The sequence below is a fragment of the Nicotiana sylvestris genome, chromosome 7 (genome assembly GCF_000393655.2).
Source record: "Nicotiana sylvestris chromosome 7, ASM39365v2, whole genome shotgun sequence".
NCBI classification, from domain to species: Eukaryota; Viridiplantae; Streptophyta; class Magnoliopsida; order Solanales; family Solanaceae; genus Nicotiana; species Nicotiana sylvestris.
This window is the reverse complement of record NC_091063.1, coordinates 65,613,766-65,639,843: the sequence shown is the minus strand read 5'-3', so window position 1 is coordinate 65,639,843 and position 26,078 is coordinate 65,613,766. Positions and strand designations below refer to the sequence as shown.

The following is a 26,078-nucleotide window of genomic DNA, read 5'->3' as shown; positions in this document are numbered from 1 at the left end:
CATAATCTCTCCTATGCGCTTCGGTGGTCATTAATACTCGGATGATGTGGGTGGCACATAGTTAATTTCCAAATTAGCCCATAAATGGTGATAAGTCATGTGGAGCTTGGCTCAAGGGGAAAAATTTTGTTTGGTGAGTGTGAACAAAGTCCCACATAAAAAGTAGAAAAGAAAAATAGGTTATTTATAAGGAGTTGCATACCCGACCTTTTTGAAAAAAATCATGCGAATATAGACGAAAACGAACACTTTTGTCATGGCAGAGAACATGAGCAAACAACTATTAAGATATTATGTTTACAAAATTAATTACTTTGTCCTCAACGTTGTTCGTTCATTTTTGTCTAAGCGAGTAAGCAAATAAACCAGAATTCATGACAATTTATTCGTTTAAGGTGATGAGACTAATTCAATCATTCCAAGTCCAAAATAGAGCAACATGGCACATGTAGATAATGGGTGTCAGTATTCGCTAACCACAAATCACAAATAGTTAAGTCCTTCAACTTATTAAGGATGACACTAATAAATCGAGGGACAACTGCATGTTTGACACAACCAAATATCGTTAATTAGATAGATAAATTGATTATTTGATTTTGTAGCTCTTTACAAATTTATCTTTAACTTTATATTTTTTTATAAGAGATTTTTATATTTACGCATAAGAAATTTGAGAAATAATATATAAAATATTTTTGTAGGGTCATTTTCTTATATTTAAATTATAAGCGAGCATAGAAGACAATTCCCTTAGATAAATCCCTTATTTTGATTGACCGAAAACAAAGAAGGAACTTGTCCTACATAACAAATTTCTTAAAGACTTGAAAACATCTCTTTGAAATTGTCAACTGAATGGAGTCAGAACTTCTACCATTCGTGTGTGGCGTATATAATTATTACGTCCCTATGCCTTTATTGAGAAGTATATTAAGAAAACTTATATTTAATTGAACTCACAAAATCAAGTTAAATTTAGATGGTGTGATAAGCTTTTAGTCATGGATTTTGTAGTCTTAGGTTGTGCTAGGTACGAAGGAAAATGTGTTTTCTAGAAAATATTTTCATGGCAAATGAGTGGTTTAATTTTATCACTTATTTTTCCTTGTTTGGTTAGTGAGTGGAAAATTCTTTCCGAAAAATATTTTTTAGTTTTTGGTTAAAGAATAGAAAATATTTTTTTATGCTACTCTCCTCATAATTATTCTTCTAAAAATTCACACAAATCCAAAGGAACTAATGTGCTGCTTTACTTTTTACGCAAATCAACATTAAAATTTATGTTTCATAACTATAAAGAAAATACTATTTTTTTTGGTTGAAAAAGAAAATACTCTTTCTCCAACATGAAAATAAAGTAATCATTTTATTGAAATAAAAGAAAATACTCATTTTGTTGAAATAAAAAAATATTTTTTCTACATTATAAAAAGAAATTACTTTTTTGTTGAAATGAAAGAAAATACTTTTTCTACGTCATGAGAAGAAAATACTCATTTTATTGAAATAAAAGAAAATACTTTTTCTACATCATGAAAGAGAATACTTTTTTTTGTTAAAATGAAAAAAATAATTTTTATATCATGAACAGAAAATACTCATTTGTTGAAATGAAAAAAAAAATCTATCTATAACATGAAAAGAAAGTATTATTAATAATATTTTTATTTAGGGTGGGGACGGAGCGGGGGTGGATGAGGGTAGAGGCGTGGGGGATGAGTTGGTGGGGGTTGGTAGGGATGAAGAATAGGGTGGGGAAGATTGAAAAAGAGTTTTGGAAAATGTTTTCCCTTCTCTTGGTAGAGAAAACATTTTCCTCGAATTGGAGGAAAATATTTTCCAAAATATTTAAGCCAATCAAACGTGGGAAAATTGAAAAATATTTTCCTTCGTACCAAATACACCCTTAGTTTTCACTCAATATAATTTAAGAATTTTTTTATGTCTCTGTTTTTGGAGACTTATCGTTTTTTTTCCCCATGTTTCTATTTTTGCGTTTTTAAGGCTTTATTCCATGGTTTGTTGTTGTTTCTGTTAGTCATGGATCAATAGAATATTGTACTCTTAATTGAGTTATGGTCTTCTCATTTCTAGTTTTATATATTTTGATCCCCTTTGAGTAGAACTCCTAATTATTTCAAGAAAACATTCAATTGTAGAAATATACCTCTAGGAATACCTATACACCGAATTCAATTTTTTTCTTATACTAAATATATGATTTATGTAAATGCATTCATGACATTCCAACAAAAATTCTTTCAGTATGTATAGAATACCAATTATTAGTATTTAGTACATGTTATGTGTAATATAACATAGTGTATATGATTATAAATTACAATTACAAATTGAGACTGGTATCATTCATATGAATAATTATGCATGAGCCTCCCATTAATTCAAAATCTAGACAAGCCAATTCAATTCACTGCAGCGCAAACATGAATATTCTTTGTGGTAGACTTTAGTTGACTAGATACTTGGCGATGCACATGCAAATTTCACTTTTAACGTACCAATTAAAATACTATTTTCCTCCACAATACATTCAAACTGATTATAGGCTTTCAAGTGCGCTGCCAAACATTTGGGTCACTTTAAACCCCAGGGATTAAATAGCAAGAACTAACCTAACCTAACCTAACCCCTAATGGCTAATTTATCTTTCCTTTGGAGGTTTGGACAAGCTGAAGCTAATTATTAAAATTATCGACCTGATAAGTGGAGGATCATCGACAAGAAAAAGTCAAAATTTCATTGTTTAAGTTTTTGAATATTTTCAGTTCTAGTTGCATCCCAAAAGTCAAAAGGGAATTTCAGGATTTCAGTTCTATATGCATATGTGAAAACTAGGGTTGGTATTATAGTTAATTAAGAATTTAAATCACATGGTGTTAAACTTGCTGTCTCTCCTTCGAGGGAGTATAGCATAATTTCCTATAGCTTCCAATACAGAGGTTTAATTTATGGGTAGAAATTAAATGATAATCAACATATTTGATCAACCTAGCTACTAATTGTTGAATGAGACTAAACAAGCATGACGTTTGTGAACAAATCGCGTGAGTCAGCTGTGGAATATAACTAGACAGATTTGAGAGAAGAGAGAAAATGAGTTGAGCTCTGCATTTCAAAAAAATGAAGAAGAGAAAGTTGTACTGTTACATTGGCTAACTAACTACATATAGACACATCACATTTCTAACTAACTACCCAACTTCCCCGTGCGCGCGCGCACACACACGCATATATATATGCTATTTAACAGATTGTATAACAATATTCTACTCTTATACACTAACACTAACATCACATATAATGCCCATTTCATAACTTCCCCTCAAGCTAGTGGGTGCAAAGACATTGAGCACTCCCAGCTTGCCAACTAGATACTCATGTTGTGGCCTTCCTAATCCCTTAGTTAGAATATCTATTAGTTGCTCCTTTGAAGGAATGTATTGATTCTTCACCAGGCCTTCCTGTATCTTTTGTCTAATAAAATGACAGTCGATCTCTGTATGTTTTATTTTTTCGTGAAACACTGGACTTGCCGCTATTTGCATTGCAGCCCTGCTATCACTATGTACATGTACTGGAAGTTTCACTTATGTTCCCAATTCCTTTAGCAATCTTGTTAGCCAAACAACTTCTGAGACTGCACTTGCCATGCTTTTATATTCAGCTTCAGCTGAGCTTTTAGAAACTGTGTTTTGCTTTTATTGACTTCCATGAAACTGGAGACTCTCAAAGCTTGATTAGGTACCCTGACACTGACTTTCTAGTGTTAGGACATGAGGCCCGATCAGCATCACAAAAAACATTGATCTCACTTGAATTTTGACTGCTCAATAAGATCCCTAGTCCTGGTTCCCTTTTAATATATTTCACCACTCTTATAGTTGCATCCCAATGAGACTTCTTTGGTTGCTGCATGAATTGGCTAAGAGTTTGTACTGAGAATGCAATGTCTGGTCTGGACATAGTTAGATACAATAGCTTTCTAATCAGCTTCTGATATTGGCCTACATCTTCTAACATTTGGTCCTCTGTTATACCATTAGCTGGTCCAATTCTGGAACTGCCAGTTTGACATTTGTTTCTAATGCGGTCCAGGCTGGTTTTGCTCCACTTAATCCCAAATCTGAAATTATTTCCAATGCATACTTTCTTTGATTGATCAGAATACCTTTGTTGGATTTGCTGAACTCCATGCCAAGAAAAAACTTCAGTTCACGTAAGTCTTTGATCTTGAAGGCCTGCTGTAAGAAAGCTTTGGTGGTTTAAATCAGCTGCAAGTTGTTTCCTGTAACCAACATATCATCAACATATATTAGTATTACCACTATATCTTCTCCTTTCTTCTTGATGAATAATGAATTGTCTAAGTTGCTTTGCTTGAACTCAACATGTAACAATGCCTCTATCAGTTTTAGGTTCCATTGTTTGCTTGCTTGTTTCAGACCATAGAGAGATTTTACAACTCGACACACCAATCCAGTCTCCCACTGACTTGTAAAATCATGTGGTAGGTGCATGTAAACTTCATCATGTAGGTCACCTTGCAGAATACATTGTAGACATTTAGTTGTTGGACTGGCCAATTATACATAGCTACCAATGAAAGTACAGTTCTCACTGTGGTAATTTTCACTACATGGGAGAAGGTCTCATTGTAATCAAGACCCCCTCTATGATTGTAGCCTTTGATTACTAACCTTGCTTTGAATCTCTCCACATCATCATTGGCCTTAAGCTTGACTTTGTAAACTCATTTACAACCTATTGATGTCTTCCCTTGAGGCAGGGGAACTAGTTCCCAAGTGTTGTTGGCTTGCAGGGCTTGAATTTCAGTTTCTATAGCCTCTACCCATCTTGGATCCTTAGAAGCTTCCTGAAAGGTTCTAGGCTCAACAACCGAAGAGAATACACCCAAGTATGCCTGATAAGAAGGAGAAAGATTATCATATGTGACATAATTGTGGATGGGGTATAAAGTAGTGTTTCCTGACTTCCTTGTGGTCATATAATCTGTCAACTAGACTGGTTCTTTAGATTCCCTCTGTGATTTTCTTAGGGTATTAGGATGTGTTTGTGCTATATGATGATCAGGAAGGGATGTAATAGTCTCTAATGTGGTGGCCTCTGAGTCATGGATTATGGGAGAGATGCTTCCAATGGTAGTGTTATGTTGATCTTCAGAAGGCAAATCTTGTGCAATGCCATTTGAAGTCTGTAAATTCTCAACATGTTGGAGAATATCTTCTGCATTACCATCTGGTACATGTAGATGCTAAATAGTTGTATCAATAGGATCATATGTATTTCTACCTTCAAAACTAAAAACATCATTGGCAGTACTGCGAATACAAGGTTTGACTTGGTTCCTAAGATCATCAGCTGTAACCTGAAAAGAAAATACGGACTCCTTGAACACCACATCTCTATTGACAAAGAATTTGTGCCTATACAAATTATATAGGATGTACCCTTTAGTGACACCAGAATACCCCATAAAAACAGCACTAATAGCTCTACTGGAAAACTTATCAGTCCTAGGTAATGCACTTGCAAAACAAAGGCATCCTAGTGTTTTCAAATAAAAAATGGAGGCTTCCTATCAAAGAACAATTCATATGGTGACTTACCATCGAGTGTCTGTGATGGTAGCCTGTTAATAACATATGCTATAGTCAAAACACAATGTCCCCAGAACTCCATAGGGATATGACCTTGAAATTTGAAAGCTCTTGCAACTTCAAGTAAGTGTCTGTGTTTTTTCTCAACCACACCATTTTGTTGTGGTGTATAGACACATATTTTCTGGTGAACTATCCCCACAGATGTGCACAAGTCCTGCATAGCTGAATTGACAAACTCTCCACCATTGTCAGACCTAATTGTCGATACTATTCCATTGAACTGTGTTTGTATCAGCTTACGAAATGACTTAAAAACAATCATGACATCACTTTTAAATTGCAAGAGAAAGATCCAAGTCACAAGAGAGTAATCACCTACAATTGTGAGAAAGGACTTATTGCCATCAAATGTTGGTACACTGCAAGATTCCAATACATCTAAATGCAACAGTTGAAAATTTTAGTAGTTCTAGTACTGCTTAATGGAAAAGGCTGTCTCACATGTCTAGCCATTGGACATATATCACAAATATCTATTACAGATCTGCAATCCTCCAATTTATATCCCAGAAGTTCCTTCAAAGATCCTCCAGATGCATGTCCTAATCTTTTGTGCCACAGAGATATGTCCTCATTTGTTGTCTGTACTTAACCCTTTGACTATTGGCACATTTTTGTCAGTGTCTAAGGAAGCCATTGGGATTAATAGGTAGAGTCCATCTTTCTCTTTACCAATCCCCCTCACTTTTCCATTTGAGAGGTCCTGGAACAGGCAAAAATCAGGATAGAAAGAGACAAAATAATGTAAGTCCCTTGTTATCTTTGATACTGAAAGAAGATTATATGCAAACTCAGGAACATACAATATATCTTGAATTTCCCCATTTCTGTGATCTTACAGTTCCCAATTTGTGACACAATTGTACATTCTCCATTAGAAAAATGAACTCTTTTATCTCTAGTAGGACTAACATTCTTAACATTTGTTAACATTCCTAAATCAACTACCATATGGTTGGTTGCTCCTATATCAACTATCCAATTTCCTTTTGCTATCTTTGCTACAAAGGAGTAAGTTGTACCTGCCATGTTTTCCGTTACATCCTTTGGAGTGTCTTTGTTGAGCAACTTCATAATATGATCATATTGACCTGCTGTGAGTTGAGGTGCTCTGCCCCAGTTTTCTTCCTTTATTGTTGTTGGTATTTCTCCTCTTCTATCATCAACACCTGCAAAATTAGGATTAAGATTCTTAACCTGAACATTATATGCAGTGTTTGTATTCCCTTTCTTCTTGTTTTTGAAGTCTTGAGGATAACCAATTATCTTGTAGCATCCCTCTTTTGCATGACCCTTCATGTGACAAAAATCACATTGCACATTCTAGTTTCTCTTTGGTTTTTGATAGTTCTGGTAATTTCCTTCTTTACCAGCTAACAAAGCAGCTAAGTCAATTCCTTCACCTATAGTAGAAGTATTAGCCACTAATCTTTGACTTTCCCTTTCAATAAGTTTTACATATGCCTTGTTGATACTTGGCGTTGGACTGGTCATAAGAATTTGACTACGAGCCTGTTCATAGTTGTCATTTAGGCCCATTAGAAACTTCAGTACCTTCTGTTTTTCCATGAACTTGATGAAATTCTTTGATCAAGCACAGTCACATTGAGGAGGAACCATGCTAGCAAATTCATCCCACAGATTTTTGAGCTTAGAAAAATAAATTGAGACACTGTCTGTTCCTTGAGTTATTGTTGTTATGGCCTTTTGCAGTTGATAGACTCGTGATGTGTTCACCTTATCAAATCGTTCTTTCAGATCTTCCCATACTTTTCTCGCATCCCTCGCATATAGTATGCCAGTAATCAATTCCCTTGATACTGAGCTCATAATCCACCCTAGGACAATAGCATTGCATCTATCCTACTGATGACCTAGTTCTGCATCAAAATCCCCTTTTTCAGAGTATCGTCGATTAAACCTAGTTTGTTCTTTCTTAACAGATGGATCTCCATCGCACGACTCCAGGTGGAATAGTTTTCTGAACCAGTCAACTGAATTGAGATGATCAGAGCTTTGGTGGTGTCCGATGGGTGAAGAAACAGAGGGTGATTGTGTCAATATCTGTCTTTTTCGCCATTATTAATTCTTACTCTCAAACCGCAATTCGAAGGTTGAGATTACTGCGAATTCACCGGGATCTACAGATTCAATTCGCAATCACGATTGAGCTCTGATACTATGAACAAATCATGCGAATCAACTACGGAATCCCTAAATAGACAGAATTAAGAGAAGGGAGAAAATGAGTTGAGCTCTACATTTCAGAAAAATGAAGAAGAGAAAGTTGTACTGTTACATTGGCTAACTAACTACATATAGGCATATCACATTTCTAATTAACTACCCAACTCCCACGTGTACAGACACACACACACACACACACACACACACACACATATATATATGTTATTTAACAAATTGTAATAATAATAATAATATTCTACTCCTATACACTAACACTAATGTCTCATGTAATGCCCATTTCATCAGTTTGAGCTTACGATGCAAAAACGGCTAATGGAATTAAAATTCTGTCAATTGTACTCCCTTCGTTCACTTTTACTTGGCATGTATACTAAAAATAGATTTTCAATTTTACTTGTCACTTTACGCATATCAAGAGAAGACAAAAAAAATTGTTATACCCACAATATTTATTACTTATTTCAAATTATATTTTCAAATCCAATAAAATATGAATCAATTAATATGGATATCATGGTAAATTATGCACTTCATTTATTATTTTTTAAAGGACGTAAAAAGTCAAAACGTATAAAGTAAAAGTGAACGGAGGGAGTACATTTTAAATAAATTAAAACTCCAAAGTTACATTGGAATATCCCACAACTACGAAATTCTACTATAGTTAAGTTAGTGCATATTTAATTATTTACTCATTAAGAATTTTATTTTTGAAATGATAAAAAACTTGATTTGATGTTTCACTCTTTTAAATAAAAGTTTACTGATAAAAGATGTTCAATATCAAACAAATTGATAATTTTGTTAACTATCATATCCTAGTTTGAATTGAAAATTGATAAGTAATTACTTATTTTTTTTTTAGTTTAATAACAAACTTTGACTATCAAAATATATACGTAAAAGTGCACGTATAGATGGTTCATATTCAATTATGTACTATGAATATTGGATGCAAAATATATAATATCATATTTGTAAGTGAAAATATATGATTTTGAATTTCCAAATATTAGAACTCCTTTATCTAGATCAAACAAGAGATTTTTTTTTTAGTTAAAATCAACAACAACAACAACAACAACAATAACAACCCAGTGTAATTCCACAAGTGGGGTCTGGGGAGGGTAATATGTACGCAGACCTTACCTCTACCCGAGAGGCAGAGAGGCTGTTTCCAGGAGACCCTCGGCTCAAAGAGGCAACAAGAGACACTATATTAGTACTATCAATAGACTCATAATAAAACAACATAAAATACCATGAAATCCATAACATAACATAAATACCATAAAAACAAAGTAACAGCAATATAAGAGATATAGGAAATACGAGAAAGATGTAAGGTATTAATACACAGCAGATAAAGCCCATCATCAGTAGTTGATCAATAGCATCTTAAGACTAACTCCTAACTGGCTAGTCTCACTCTAGTACGCTGTAAAAAAGACATCACAATTTCCCTAACCTACAACCTTAATGCTCGATCTCCACAATTCCCTGTTTAGGGTCATGTCCTCAGTAACCCTAAGTCGCATCATATCCTGCCTGATCACCTCTCCCCAATACTTCTTAGGTCTCCCTCTACCTCTCTTCGTACCCACCACCGCCAGTCGTTCACACCTTCTCACCGGTGCATCAGTGTTCCTCCTCTGAATGTGCCCGAACCATCTGAGTCTTGCTTCCCGCATCTTGTCCTCCATGGGGGCCACACCCACCTTCTCTCGAATATCTTCATTTCTAATCTTATCCTTCCTTGTATGCCCGCACATCCACCTCAACATCCTCATCTCTGCAACTTTCATCCTCTGGATGTGTGAGATCTTCACCGGCCAACACTCGGTCCCATACAACATAGCAGGCCTAACCACTGCCCTATAAAATTTACCTTTCAGTAACAGTGGCACTTTCTTGTCACACAGGACTCCCGTCGCTAACCTCCATTTCATCCACCCCACCCCTATACGGTGTGTGACATCCTCGTCGATCTCCCCGGACCCCTGAATAAACGACCCCAGGTACTTGAAACTACCCCTCTTAGGGATGACTTGAGAATCAAGCCTCACTTCCACTCCCGCTTCCGTCGGCTCTGCCCCAAATTTGCACTCAAGGTATTCCGTCTTCGTCCTGCTCAACCTGAAACCTTTGGACTCAAGGGTATGTCTCCAAACCTCTAACCTCTCGCTGACGCCGCGTCGTGTCTCGTCGATTAGGACTATGTCATCAGCAAATAGCATGCACCATGGCACCTCCCCTTGAATATGATGCGTTATAGCATCCATCACCAGGGCAAATAGGAAAGGGCTGAACGCAGACCCTTGGTGCAACCCCGTAATAACCGGAAAATAATCGGAATCGCCTCCTGCTGTCCTAACCCGAGTCTTAGCTCCATCATACATGTCCTTAATCGCCCTAATGTAGGCAACCGGGACCCCTTTAGCCTCTAAGCATCTCCATAAGACCTCCCTAGGAACCCTGTCGTACGCTTTCTCTAGATCGATAAACACCATGTGGAGATCCTTCTTCTTATCCCTGTATTGTTCCACCATCCTCCTAATAAGGTGGATAGCTTCTGTGGTAGATCGCCCCGGCATGAACCCGAACTGGTTGTCTGAAATAGACACCGTCCTTCGCACTCTCATTTCTACCACTCTCTCCCAAACTTTCATGGTATGACTTAGTAATTTAATACCCCTATAGTTGTTACAGATCTGGATATCGCCTTTGTTCTCATACAACGGGACCATTGTACTCCACCTCCACTCTTCGGGCATCCTATTAGTCTTGGATATAACATTAAGCAACTTAGTAAGCCATTCCAAGCCTGCTCTACCCACACACCTCCAAAGCTCAACCGGAATTTCATCTGGTCCGGTAGCTCTGCCCCTTCTCATCTTACGCATTGCCTCCATGACCTCATCGACCTCAATGTCCCGACAATCACTTAGTTCATGGGGGCTTGTCGGCGTTCCTCAATTCACCTAGTACAATATCCTGATCCCCTTCCTCATTTAGAAGTTTATGAAAGTAGGTCTGTCATCTCCTCTTAATCTGGTCATCCCCCAACAAAACTTTGTCGTCCTCATCTTTTATGCACCTCACTTGGTCCAAATCCCGAGCCGTCCTCTCTCTCACCTTAGCGAGTCGGAGTAACTTCTTCTCCCCGCCTTTGTTCCCTAGTTCCTCATACAAACGAGCAAAAGCTGTCGTCTTTGCCTCCGTCACTGCCATCTTTGCCTCCTTCCTAGCTACCTTATATCTCGCAATGTTCGCTCTCTTCTCCTCCTCTCCAGTGCTCCCCACTAACTACAGGTAAGCCACCTTCTTCGCTTCCACTTTGTAAAATCAAAATACTAAATATTAAAAAAAATATTAGATGACTATTTTTAAATATTAAATAATTTATTTAATGATCATTCCTAGATATTAGAAAATTAAAATAAATGACTATTTTATCTAATGTGAAATCTATTTTCAAAAGATAAAAAAGATAAATGACATTTCTTATTCTTAAGGGCATTCTTACTTTTAAGTTTTAACCAAAGTCGTGACTCGTTTAATTTTGGATTCTTCTAATAATTTCTACAAGCATATCTTAAATTATTGGTGTGCGTAGTTTATACCCAGGTCTATTAAGTTCGAAAATAAACAATGGAAGAAATGCTCAAAAAGTTACGGTTGAAAAATATTTTTTTTTGTTTTTTGTTAGGTGTTCAATACTTGCTTTTGAGGCCGATTAATTCAAATTCATACCGAAAATCTCAGTTTAGGGGTAAAATATTTCCTAGCAAAAATAACTTTGTTCATAGAGTTTGAATTTAGGATATTTCACCGGATGGTTGTTAGGAAAATATTCTAACCGCCTTAATTAGCGGCTTGATTCACTTTTGAGGATTTGGGAGTAGAAAAATTTTGTGTACATGTGTCAGTGGAACGTGCGAAGTAGCAATGAAGTTGGAGCCCCAGAAACTACACGGAACCCCCTTTTTATGCTCACTCCTCCTGTCCTCCAGCTCATTTCTTTTCTAACCTTTCCCTTTTTTATTTGACTTAAATTATAGTATAAACTATCAGCCATAATTGAAATGAAAAATAGAAAATAATTCCACCATACCAAATCGGTTGTTTCAAAAATGGGACTTTTCATTGTTCCGAAACAATGAATTTAACAATACAATACAACCAATTTTAATGAAACAATCAATCAAACATTATTTTGGGATAACAATACAATAATACTACATCCGTTCACTTTTACTTGTCCAGTATTTTAAAAATAAATTTTCACGTTTACTTATCACTTTTAGCATATCAAGAGAAGACAATTTCTTTTTTCCTGTTATACCCACAGTATTAATTATTCATTTCAAATCATTTTCTCAAATTCATTAAAAATATACATCAATTAATATAGGTATCATGATAAATTAGGCACCTTATTTATTATTTCTTAAGGAGTATGCAAAGTCCGAAGTATACAAGTAAAAGTGAAGAGAGAGTGGGTACTTATTATTTGCACTATCAATGTATTTTACTTTGTAATAATAGAATAATTACTGTTTTATCAAATTATCACTACAATATTTATGAGAAAGTTTTACCTATAATGTGATTGCGTAAATACAGTCAATACATAAAACTTTAAACTCTTTTTTATTTGGAATCCACTTCCCCAGTTTCATTTTTGTCTTTGTTGGTTCCCTTTTGTAGTAAACTTGGCCATTTTTATTTCTTTAACATTTCCTAAAAGGCATCCCTCAGTCAACATTTGCTATTTTAAGTTCAGAAAAGCCATAAAGATTGGACCTTTCTGCTTTCAGTGAAAGAGTAGCTGTTTATGTGTGTGTTCTCATTAGTTTCAGGAATCATTTTATTACCTCATTATTATTAAGTGGGTCTTAGCTCTGGACATCAAATCAAATCAAATCTATTATAGTGTTGCATTGGCACATCTGTTAGGTTACTGGCACAAATCAACAACACTCTTTTTCTTGCTGGACTTTATAGCAGTTTTTGCAACTCCAAATCAAAGTCAATAGAACACATCTTTAAGTTCAGAATTTCTCCTCTACTTAGTACTTAATGTAAAAAGATTTAAGTAGAGGACCATGCAAGAAAGTTTTGATTTTTATGTCATGTGGATTGCAAGAAAGTTGTAATTTTTAAGTAATTTGAATTGTGGGAAAGGCCAATTTGAAATTTTATCACTGGGAATGGAAGAAGATAACAAAGAACTTCGGTCATTGGCCTTGACACCAACATGGTCTGTTGCTTCTGTATTGACTATATTTGTTGCTGTTTCACTCCTTGTCGAGCGATCCATTCACCGCTTATCTACTGTAAGCACAATTCTCCTTTGATTTCTACCCTTTTTCACTTTGTAGTTTTGTTGGAACATTGCTCTAGGACTATCTTTTGTTTGATTTTTGGGTTAGTGCTATTCTCAGACATATTGAGGGGGGGTTGATGTTATAAGAATAAGATACTCTCTCTCTGTGACCAGTAGGAAGGGTCTAAATATTCATCAGTAGTTCTTGGTCATATACAAATTTGCTTTTGATTACTCAAGCTGCTTAAAAATTGATTATAGATTGAGGAACTTATCCTAGATTTTCTGGTCTTGGATAGTTGCTCATATTTAACAAGCTCCATTTTAAATTCCAAGTGGAAAGAGAAATATAGGGAACAAATGCGCAACTTCTTTCTTTTCAACAACAACAACAACATACCCAATACTATCCCACACCGTGGGTCTGGGGAGGGCAGTGTGTATGCAGACCTTAACCCTACCTTGTGAGGATAGAGAGGCTGTTTCTAATAGGCCCTCGGCTCTTGAAAACTTCCTTCTTTTCAAGATCATGATATTTGTTGAAACAATTTTGTTGTATTTGGTTGATTATGTTTCTTGTAGCACCGATGATTATGTCAATAAAAACTAACTACTTAGTTTTTATTACTTTCTCATGTCAGTGGTTGAAGAAAACCAATAGAAAGCCATTGTTTGCAGCTGTGGAGAAAATGAAAGAAGGTACTCTATGTTGAAAAAAGTTGGAAAAGACTTTGAAATTTGGAGTCCTCTCATTCCAGCCCCCAAAGCATTGCTTTTCCTGTCATAACCGTTTTCAATGTTTGGTATACAGAGTTGATGCTTCTTGGATTCATTTCTCTCCTACTCACGGCAACGTCCAGCATCATATCTAGTACTTGCATACCATCAAAGTTTTACAATAATGTATTTGCTCCATGTACAAAGTCTGAAGTTGATGAAGAAATGGAGAACAAAGATTTGAAGGAGCGTAAACTTTTGATGGCTTTTACTCTTCAGAGGAGAGTATTAAATACCTTCAATCGAAACACCTGTGGAGAGGTAAATTTGATTTTCCATGTGGCATATTAGACCATTATTTCCATATCTTGTTCGATTCTATTCCTGTTGCCATAATATGGACCTACAACTGATTATCTTACAAGAAGGAAATAACTCTAAGCTTTCTAAAATTGTTTCTGAAGTAGTAGTGTCAATAATCTGAGTCTAACATCTTGTCAGAATCATGAACCATTTGTATCATATGAAGGCCTAGAGCAGCTGCACCGCTTCATCTTCGTCATGGCCATTACTCATATATCTTACAGCTGCTTGACAATGCTGCTGGCGATTGTTAAGGTAGTATTCTCTATATCACTTGAACTTGCTAAACAAATGCACGTTGTGTTGATGAAATCTTTAAAGTCCAGTTGTTTTTTTGTATATGTTAATCTAATTGTCCATGCTTTTCCGAGTAGCTAGTTCGATTGGACGTACAAGTAATTTGTGATGTATTGATCTGGCTTGCGAAGTCTACAGTCATATAAAAAAAAATCTACAGTCATATATGATGGTAATACAATACATCCTCACTTATTTCCCCTTCACTTAGTACCTTGTGGACAGAAGATTTCTGCTTGAGTTCCTGATATTCTTAGGGATTGCTTGGTTAAACGGTTAGGAAAGATATACTCTGCATAAAATAATAAATTATTTGGTTAGAGGGATTAGGAAAAATAATCCCTGCATAACTAATGTAGCGCTTGGTTCGTCGTATAAGAAAAGTAATCCCTGCATTACTAATGCAGCTTTTGATTTGCTGTATTAAAGCATAATACTCACATTAAGTTATGTTGGAATCTATGTAATAATATGCAGGAGAGAATTTGAAATAAGAAAATGCGCATTATCAATACTGAGATATAATGTACTTATTCTATGTCTTAAGCCTGGTTCCTTTTGCTAATATTGGTTATGAGGAAATATGTCCATTCAAAAGTTGCACTGGTCTACAAATATGTAACAATATCTGTTTGAACATTGTCCTCATTCAGTCATTTGTCAACAAGATCTGCTGCGATTATTTCGACATTTAAGCATATCATCTCTAGCAGTTTCATTCACTCTGCAGCCGAGCTCATCTTTCATTTTACATTAGGTACAACCGATTGTCTATATTGAAATTGGTGAATGTCATGACATATTGGCTATAACCAAAGTTTCATTTCTTTATCACTTCCTAATTGTGTCAGCTACTAGCCATTTTCTTGCAGAAGTAGCCATTTATGTCCTGTGAAATACCTCTTTTTGGTCTTTATCCTCATTATTATCACTGCTCTCTTCTTGTTTTCTTCTGTGTTTCCTCTTCACATGTTCTTCATTGCTAGCTGACTGATAAATGAAAATTTGGCCAGATCCACAGTTGGAGGAAGTGGGAAGATCAAGCTCAAATGGACAGACATGATGTGCTAACCGGTAAGCTATACTTGCATGTGATTTATCAGAAAGTAATCTTGTTCTCTAGCTTCTTCCACTTGTGGTTTCCTTGTAATCATTGTGGATAAAAGCTACTGTTTTTTTTTTTTTTGGTAAGGAAAATCTGCTGGTTTTAAATTCTTATTTTAACAAGAGATGCAATTTTAAAATGTGTTCAGAACTAGAAAGCAAAAGCCTTTGTATAATTTATCTAAAAGGAATTATAAGGCCTTTGTACTAGAAAGAAAGTCAGCTGTGTCAAGAACCATGCATGTGTTATGATGGAGATGGAGCAAGGCAAATTAGCAGTTTAACGTACGACACTTTGTACTGTAAGTATAAGTTGGATTTTGATAACCTAAATCTTCAGAGACTCTACTCACTCTTGAGAATGTACATGCATAAGCTGATGTCTAAAGTGAGTATTTGGAGACAAGCCGAAAGTTAAAGAAAGCTGATGGCTTTCCCTCGACTAGGTGAAGTTCTCCTTTTTCTAATTTAAGATCAACTAAAGAAGAGTATCAAGGGTTTCATGTAACTGTAGAAGGGTGAACTGATTCTCTCACCGTCTTTTTTATAAACCCTTGTATTCAGTAGGACTAGATCCAAGTTTAAAGATACATCTTCATATCGTTATAAGAATTGAAACAAGCTGGATAAAGGCCATTACAGATTTGATTAGGCCAAAGCAGAGAACCTGTGTTATTAAAGTTGGAAAATCATACTGAGGTTTGGGTTAATCTACCTACTGCTAGTGTCCAAGATCAGTGCCTTCCAATTAATAGTAGATGTGGTAACATGCTCTATACTTGAGTGTTCTTCACAGGACAAGGTATGCGTCTAAATTGGACACTGCTTGGACTTGCAGATCAAGTAAGATCGGATAGAGGATTGGTTATTATCTCATATTTTTCTCCTTCACTTTGCTTCTATGCTTCTGTTTATCTGTATTTATACTTCAGTACCTGCTTGGTATTCATTGAAGAGATCAGTGATTTATTCTTCTAGAAATATGTCTTAAAACCTCAATTTGTGCCCCTTTGAATAGCTTAATGGGGAGAAATTCATCACGCTCTTTATCTTTGATAAAACTGAAAAAAGCTAGTAAAATAAACTGAATTTTTTTCCATTGCAGAAATTTCTAGAGCCAAGACATTCCGGAGGCAGTCGACTTTTGTCAGAGTTCACACATCAAGTCCACTTGCCAGGAATCATTTCCTTGTTTGGGTGGTTAGTTCTCTTCTTACATATTTCATACTAGCCCTCACATAATTTCATTCTCCAAAATAAATAAATAAATAAAAAGCGTTTCCTCTTTAATTGTTAAGCTTTTGGATGAGGTTGTTCACACAATTATGTGGTATCAGAGTAGTTCTCCGGATTTGAATCTAACCACCGCTTATTTCCAAAGTATCCCACGTGCTTGGGCTTGGCTCAAGAAAAAGGGGGCAAAGTTGCAGACTTTAAAATGTAAATAAAGAAAAAGGGGCCATGTTCCCGACCTAAAGTAAATAAGTAGGTGTATTCCTCTCCAACAACTTAAGTTTTCTAGATGAGGCATTTCACACAATTGAACAAATTTGATTAACGATGGATTTAATTAATCAATATCTATATCATTTCTCTCGTGAAACAAATTAACAATGGATTTTAGTTAATTGAAATTTTTTTTAAATAGGTACAAATACAAGCCTTAAACTTTTCAAAATTATAGTATTTCGTTTCGAGGATTTTGTTATTATCTTTTTTACTAAAAATTTTTTACATGTTATTTTATTTTTGGATATTAGGTTCTAGTTAAGGTATTAAATTGAAAGTTAAGTCCGAAAGAGGGCATGTACAAATCTAACCAAAAGAGCTCGTTAAGTGCGAAAGAGGAGTTTGAGTTCTTAGATTAATGTAAAAACATATAAGGGCTTGCATGATACTATGGACTTAAGGGCTTGTATCATCATTTTCCCTTTAAATTGTGCTTGTATCATCATTTTCCCTTTAAATTGTGATTTCCAATCTTCAAATTGTCTATTTATTACTATTTTCTTGATTAAAGTTTTTTTGGCTGTGATTTCCCTCTCTATGGGTACTTCTCTTGACAAGCATTACGATGTTTACTTAAATAAATTTTCTTTTGAAACACATTTCTGAATGATAAATGCTTTTTAAGACATTTCATTCTTCATTTTCCTATCTGCTGTCAATCAGTAATATTTCAGTTGCAATTAATGGTTAACAAGAGGCGCAATGATGACAATACCAATCTAGCAACACAATATACATCCAATAATGTCCACCAATATTTGTTGCAATGTATCTAAAGTTACTTGTGTTGGCTTACTCTCTTTCTTTTTCTTTTTCTTTTTCTTTTAAGATTGGCATATAACCCATTACTGAGGTGTTGTTGTATTGGCATATAACCCTCGTATATTTCTGTCAAATTTTGCAGACCTGTTTCTTTCGGCAGTTTGGCCGTTCAGTTGTTCGTGCCGATTACCTTACTCTACGCAAGGGTTTTATCACGGTATGGATCCAAGACAACTTGTAAAGCCATGCAGTGAAAAAAGTCAGTGAGCTTTGATGTTGCAGGCGTGCATTTGTCTGCATGCAAGAGGGAAGAGGAGAGAGAACTTGAAACATTTTCAAGCAAGAACCACTTTCCTTGAATAACAAGGGGAAAAAAAGAACTAATCACTTGCAAAGATGAAGTATAACATTCTAATGCTTTTGAAGGCAGTCTTGCAGAGCAACTTAAAATTCAAAAAGTAGTTAGGATGTGGAATTTCTTAGTCTAGGTTTGAGGAAATTACCAGTCCAAAAAAGGACTCAGACTGATGATTAGAAGAAGCAGTCATAGCACTGTGTAATGAGCAGGAAATTTCAAATAGATGATAAACAACAACAACAACAATAACTACGTCTTAGTCCCAAATAAAGTTGGGGTCAGCTATATGAATCCTCATTTCTTTTGTTAAGCTCAACTCTTATCGTCATCATGCCAAAATAAAATATTAGTAGTGAACATAAATTTTATATATATATATATTATGGTAATAATAATACAATTGATGCACACTATCAAGAATGGAACACTTCCTTTCATAGCTAGACATGAAACTTACCCGCTCGTTTATCCAAAAGATTAGAATGCTATATAAAAGTCCGGTTCATTACGAACTCTATTTTAGGGATCTTTTCTGAGTTATCTTCATGTTTGTATCACTGATTTTCTTTTCCATCACAAGAGTATCTCTTGATATGATAGAGATTTCTGTTATAGATTACTAGTTACGACCTTTCTCCTCTTATTCATGGCAGAATCACAACCTTACATCAAACTATGATTTTCACAGCTATATGATTCGCTCAATGGAAGAAGAATTTCAAAGAATAGTTGGTGTAAGGTAAGCATATAAAGTACTCCTTTCGCATTTTTCATCCTCTTCTGACTAGGCAGAGAGTTAAAAAGTTGTTAAAGAGAAGTGGTCCCAAATGTGGAGAGAAGTTGATTTTGATTAGTTCTAAGATTTGATGAAAAAGTGGATCTCATATAATACAACCATCTTTCTTAGTTCTTTCTTTCCATCGTTGGTTTCTTGATTGAAACTCTGTCATAACTGTTGTGTCATATATTTGTAGTGGCCCTCTGTGGGGATTCGTGGTGGGTTTTATGCTGTTCAATGTGAAAGGTACTGCGTCTTCCGTTTCTTGGTTTTTTGTCATTAGATAAGCTTGCATTTTCTGCTTCCCAACAGTTGTTTTAAATGAATGACCGATTGAACTTCTACATGCAGGATCAAATCTGTATTTCTGGATAGCGTTAATTCCTATCATTGTAAGTGCTTCCACTGCAATTCTATTTTGGGAGTCTTCATAAATGCATGAATATGTTTGTGTACTTAAAAGTAAAACAATGCCAATTTCCTTTTTCTCTTATTCCTTCTGGAGTAGTGGAGGACTTGATGTGACCCTGAACGAGTAGTCTTTCTTAATTTAGGACTTGTAGTGGGTTACAAGCATATCAGTTGCACAATTTCTTTTTTTAGGAGATACACTTGGATTAAGCCCTTCAGCCACATAATGTTTTATTTTCCACAATGAGAGATATTGAAAGAAAAAAGAAAATAAACTGGGATAAAAGAGGACTATAAGTGCACCCAAGGGTGTGGCCGAGTGGTCAATGAAGTGGGTGAGAACCATGAGATCTTAGGGTCAAACACTAAGTGATTTTTTTCCCATAGACAGTCTTGGTGGACAGAGTTACCTGGTATCTGTTGCTTGTGGGAGGTCACAAGATCCCGTGGAACTAGTCGAGGTGCCCCCAGATGGCCCAGTGTTGGTTATCAAAGAAAAAGAAAGAGGACTGTAATTGAGTTAAAATACATATATGTGATAGAACATATGCTTGCTTTAGCTAGGGGTGAAAATAATTTGCAGTACTGTAGCCCAAACATTAAATTCTCCTCCTTGGGTAGTAAGACACTTATCTCTTCCCTTATTTTCTGAATTATTTGTATATTAACTTATGGACGTGGTAATATGATAGAGATAGTCGTTCACTTGTGCTTCTGTGCAGCTTGTCCTACTCGTGGGTACAAAACTGCAGCATGTAATCGCAACCTTGGCATTGGAGAGTGCCGGATTTACTGGCTCATTCTCAAGGGCAAAGTTAAAACCACGAGATGAACTTTTCTGGTTCAAGAAACCAGAATTACTTTTGTCCTTGATTCATTTTGTCCTTTTTCAGGTTTGTTTTTATTTTCATACTTCAATTGTTAATTGTTTTGACTATCTACTAACATACTTTAATGACTATATACTCTTAACTTGTTTTTGCATGCTTATTTTTGCAGAATGCATTTGAGCTAGCTTCATTTTTTTGGTTCTGGGTATTCACTGTTCCCTTTCTTGTAGCTTAATGTTTTCTATAACTTTGAACTTTACGTTTAATACCTGGTCAAAGCATTTTACTTTTAACTGTATTGATATTCTCGATTTTTTATCATTTGACGTTGTCAAATTTTCTGCAAATACTAATACTTGTTGCTTTTTAACTCAAATTCTTTCTTAGAGTTGGATGAAACAATGTTTTCTCCCTGAAATAATTTCTTAACATTGAGGGCTTTTTTCCCTTCACCTGTGGATCTCGCTAATACAATCTCCTATAGTTTTACTAATAGAAGTGTGCGTACATCCTGGAACACTGGGGCGAACACCAGTTCTTTTTCCATTTTTGTTGTCATTTGCTCAACAAAGAAAACTCAATTTCTCCTCTCTTTTTTTCTTTTTTTTAAGTCAAAAATTTTCTTTTTCTTCTGCATATATAACCCTTAGATTATCAAAATCTTGTCTGAATTTTCTTCTGAAAAATTGTAATTATCCTTGCTTCAAGTTAGTAATGTAGTATTTCCAAATTTCACCAGGAACCAATAGACACCTTGTGTTTTCTGTCGTTGATAATTTCTCTTTCAGTGCCCCCCAGTGTTTTGGGATCCTATAAGCTGATTTTCGAAAAACATTCTCTATCCTGTGTGCTTGAATAATATGTTCTACCACATGCATATGTTGTTTCTGTGTAGTAGACACTAATATTCTGAATGTCTGAGTTTCGACAATGTTACATTTTTATTCCAGTGGCAATTTGGGTATAACTCATGCTTCATAAAGAATCACACACTTGTGTATCTACGACTAATTATGGGGTATGTGTAATTACAAACTGTATTTTTATCTCTTATTTAAGGTTTTACATTGTTACCAATGTATATCTGTTTAGCACAATTGTTTGAGCTTGTGCTGTTGTCACCCAGGTTTGCTGGACAATTCCTTTGCAGTTATAGCACCTTGCCACTCTATGCTCTGGTTACACAGGTATATCTAACGACGGATGTAGCTAAACTAAGAAGTCAGAATTAAGTACTATGATTTTCTTTCTAACTTTCCACTTTGTATGACATTACCTCTCTGGCCTTCTACAAAGGGTTAGGGACTACATGGTTAAATTCCTTCCAAAATAATTAAACTTGATTAGAAGACAAAACTGCTCTGGATTAGACTTTTTCTTCCCTCGTCTTTCTTCCTATCTTCCTTTTTTCTCAAATTTAATTTTCGATTCTAGTTCTTTTTTCTTCTTCCACATGGCAAATGCACACTACAGATTGGTAGACAGCAGAGACTGGAGTAGGTGAGGAAAAGGGAGGTGATGGTACAGGGGAAAGGGAAGGGGCTTTACTTTTTTCTATTCTCTTTAGGTATATGTTAAATCATGAAAGGTTATCTTCTGTCCAAAATGTGGTACTTCAAAGGGGCAACAGATTCCAGAGATCAAGGTAATCATCCTCATAAAATCTTCTTGATCATCCTAAAAGGTGGTAAAAGTGAACAATTGTAAACATTAAACTTTATAAACTACTGCGCGACCTGGTTCACTTTCCTAATTACATCCATGATTTAAGTGTGATCCTTAGCTGTTTTTGCTTCCAAAAGGACTTGAAGATAAACCAAAATAATGATTGTGACTGCCAACAGTCTGAGTTATTAAAGCTGCGCCTGAAGTTCATTTTTTCCTGTATCTTTATGTGGGTAATTCATGGCTGAAGAAAGAAACAAGTCCATAACTTGTGATCTAGTTTAGGAAGATGGATGGTGCTGAAGTCAAAAGTAAAAAAGTTGCATAACACAAGGATGATGAGAGTTTAATTCTTGTGTTTCTAGTGACCTTGTATTCTGAACAAGTCTCTAGGTCATGTATGCATCAGACATTCCAGATTTTAGATGTACTGCTCTTATGCTGTGACCTGTGAAGTAAACTCTTTATTAATTCTTCTTTTATTTATAAATAAATAAATTATTTTCTATCTTCACTAAATTTTGTGATGTCTACATGTAGTTCATCATGTTAGTCTTCTACCAATGGAAGGTCTAGCTTGAAAAGTAAATTCTATTTTATAATACTTGTCTGCATTGTTAATTTCTGGTCAAGCATATGTTCTAATGTCTGTCAATGCAATTCACCTTGCTAATAACCTATGTTAACCTATGTTGCTCGGACTCTCCCAAAATATTGTGGGGTGCGTGTCGGATCCTCCAAATGCAATTTATTTTGGAGGATCCGACACGGTTGCGACATCATTTGGAGAGTCCCCGCAACATAGCTAATAACTCTGCATGTTGCACATCCTCATTGAATTTCAAAATAATTTTCATCGACTAATAAAATGAGCTTGTAGTTGTTCATATTTTCACTATCCAAGAACAAAGCTTTGAGCATGTTATACTGTCTCCTTTGCAGATGGGTACAAACTATAAGGCTGCATTGATTCCACAGCGAATAAGAGAAACGATCCATGGATGGGGAAAGGCAGCAAGAAGGAAAAGGAGGATGCGCATGTTCCCAGATGATTCAACTGTGCGCACTGATACAAGCACAGTGATTTCACTTGAGGAATACGATGACCAGTTGGTTGATAGCCCTCGAACAGTGCATGGTGCAGGGACTGAAATTGAGCTACAGCCACCTGCAATTGTCACGGAGGATCACCATTCAGTAACAATTAACGAAACTTCAAGTCGTGTTGGTACTCCTCTCCTTCGGCCCTGTGCCTCTATTTCTTCCACAGCTTCCCCAAGTTTTCCACCTGAAGTATTAGCAAGATCATCTTCAATGCCTGCTAGAGGAGATTTGGGTAAAGATTAACCGCCACAGTAAAGTTGGAGAACAACGGAAAATGGAGTTGGCGTTATTACATTTGCAGGTTGTTTAACTTGGCATATAACAATATACTTGGAAAATGTTTACATGTGAATGTGTATCAAAGAAAATCTGCAGGTAGTAAAGGATAGTTATTATAGTTACAAAAATATTTGTTCTCAAACGCTTTATATACCGCTGTTTCTCTATGTAGTTTCCCTTGTATAACCAGTTAGACGTATGAGATGGCTAAGTAAGATGGAGCACATTAAAGCTTGTATTGCTTATTTTTTCTCTTAAATAGTTAACAGTTCAACTTATATACAATGACAGTTTAAAGAATTTTTACATTATCAGTGTATCTTAACCGCAAAAGGTAATTTGCCTTGTTTTTATGGTTACTAATTTCATTTTTTGGATGATTACATACTACTTCGACGATCTGATAGTGTAAAACTCTTTTTACACTGTCACTATATAGAATAGAAGTTAAACAGGAGACAAACTGGAGATACTATGGTTCAATTGGACTTGCAAGCTTGTATTTCACAATGGATGTATTTGTCAATCCTGTATGATTTCCAATTGTAATAACATTCAAAGTAGGAGAGCCAGTACATACTATTTTTAAGGATGCTTAGAGACATGCTTTATTAACTAAGGTGCCATTACTAGTAAAGACTAAAGCAATGGCCTATGCAGGTGTCAGCTTAACTGCTCCAAATTAGTCATGTTTCTCAAAATTGGGCAACACTGCTTTCTCCCTGTTTCCATTTTCATGATCACCACCAGCTTGCTTTTCCTTGTCAGTCTGCTTTGCATTCCCAATAATACAGCCAAAAACGGGCGGCTGACATCCATATGGGCAAGGATATTGGATTGGTTGAGTTGGGCAATTGCATACTCCACCAGGAACACCAATTCCAGGGGTTGGAATCCGCCCTGGAATTCCTGGTTGGTTACAATTTCCACTTCCACAAGAGCTACCATAGCTTCCGCCACCTCCACCTCCTCCGTTGTTATTGCCATCGCTTCCCCAACCCCAACCAAAGCCTCCACCACCGCTTGATGGTTTTGTCACTCCATTGGGGTTTTGGGAGTTTTCTGGTTTCTCGTCTTTTGTGGGTTCCAGGAGGACTCTATGAGCAGAGCCAAGGCTTAAACTTATGAAGAGCCATAAAATTAAGGGAATACATTTTTGAGAAGCCATTGTGGCGATACTGAATTGGAAATGCTTCTTTTGCATGAAATCCCAAAGGACTGATCATCTCTACTTATAGCGTGGCTAAATGCATGCGAAAATTCATCTTGAAAGAAACACCCTTGACATTGCTCGACCATTACGGAGTCATCAACCTTGCATGGATACAAAATAGTGAGAGCTATATGTCACCATTATTGCCGCCAGTCGTCAACCTTTCCTATATATACGTGCGTTGCACATATATTTTATATTTTTTTTATAACAAATCCACTCGTGTTATGTCAAGATAAAGTTAACTTTCCCATGCAAAAAACTAAGCATAACTTTGAAATATAAAGTTGTAAATACATAATTTTCGAAGAAAATGTGTGATTAAGAGGACTAATGATGAGCTAGAGAGAGGTGTCGCATGCATCGCAGATTTTAGAACCAGCTTTATATAGATAGATTACAATGACAACTCTTCAAAGCCAAAAGTTGATGAGTTTATATAAAGTTTCAGAAATATAGCATTTCTCATGACCGTACGAACTCATCAAATTTGACAGCTAAAAATAGAGTTTAGCTATTTTGATGAATTGATGGTTTTATCATCTTCGATAATAATGTTCTATCTTAATCAATTACAATTAAGTGACTAACTTGCACATGTTATGCATTCTAAACTTAGGCAAGAATCAAGAGCTCTATAAGTTTTCAGAACTTATCATCATATTTAATGCATATTCATTAAATCGGTAACCAACAAAGAGCAAAAATCAACCAGTATAATAAAATCGTAGAATACAAGCAAACTTACCACAAGCTGAGTTCGACTAAGCTTGTTTTGCCAATGGCAATATAACCTTCTGCAGTAAATACAACATGCCATTTTGTTGCCCTAAGGTTCTCTCAGTTTGAATAAGTAAACTAATAGATGCATTGTTGGAGGTGTAGTAAGGAGTTCAACTTATTCAAGATTACATCTGATAATGTATTAGACTTGAGATGGTGAACAGAAAAATGACAGTAAATAATTCTTTTCATATTAGAAGAGATTTGCCTTTATTAATCGATACATAATTTTGCTAAAGCTCAATTAAAGGGAAAAAATGACTATATGGATCAAAATATACAATTCAATGCGTCGATCTATACATAAAGGTAGAAGGAATTGTTGAAATAGTTATTGTCACACCTCCTTTTTGCGCGCCCGCCCCGAAGGGTAAGATGCGCGAGGGAGTTTTTCCAATTTAAGTGACAATATTCGAAATGGGATTATTTATTTAATTCAGAGTCGCCACTTGGGAAAGGTTTGGTTTTTGGCGTCCCAAGTCACCGGTTTATCTTGAATCCCAAATCGAGGAAATTTTCGACTTTTCCAAATGAAGTCTGCGAACCAGAAATTCTAAGTAAGGAATTCTGTTGACCCGAGGGAAGGTGTTAGGCACCCTCGAATCCCGTGGTTCTAGCACGGTCGCTTAAATTGTTATAATGACTAAATATCTGATTTAAATA

At 35.7% G+C, this 26,078-nt stretch overlaps 1 protein-coding gene and 1 pseudogene across 1 annotated transcript; one reads left to right on the top strand and one right to left on the bottom strand.

Moving 5' to 3' along the window:
• Positions 1-3,750: 3,750 nt before the first annotated feature.
• LOC138873248 (uncharacterized) lies at positions 3,751-7,274 on the bottom strand (annotated as a pseudogene).
• A 5,371-nt stretch (positions 7,275-12,645) lies between these two features.
• LOC104237203 (MLO-like protein 11) lies at positions 12,646-23,727 on the top strand. Its single transcript, XM_009791314.2, has 15 exons — positions 12,646-13,252; positions 13,884-13,941; positions 14,054-14,280; positions 14,461-14,577; positions 15,633-15,693; positions 16,829-16,923; positions 18,137-18,211; positions 19,006-19,091; positions 19,327-19,376; positions 19,482-19,522; positions 20,264-20,434; positions 20,541-20,576; positions 21,322-21,389; positions 21,498-21,558; positions 22,979-23,727. Exons 1-15 carry the CDS (start codon positions 13,127-13,129, stop codon positions 23,381-23,383), a joined length of 1,677 nt encoding a protein of 558 aa, XP_009789616.1. The 5' UTR covers positions 12,646-13,126; the 3' UTR covers positions 23,384-23,727.
• Positions 23,728-26,078: the final 2,351 nt, after the last annotated feature.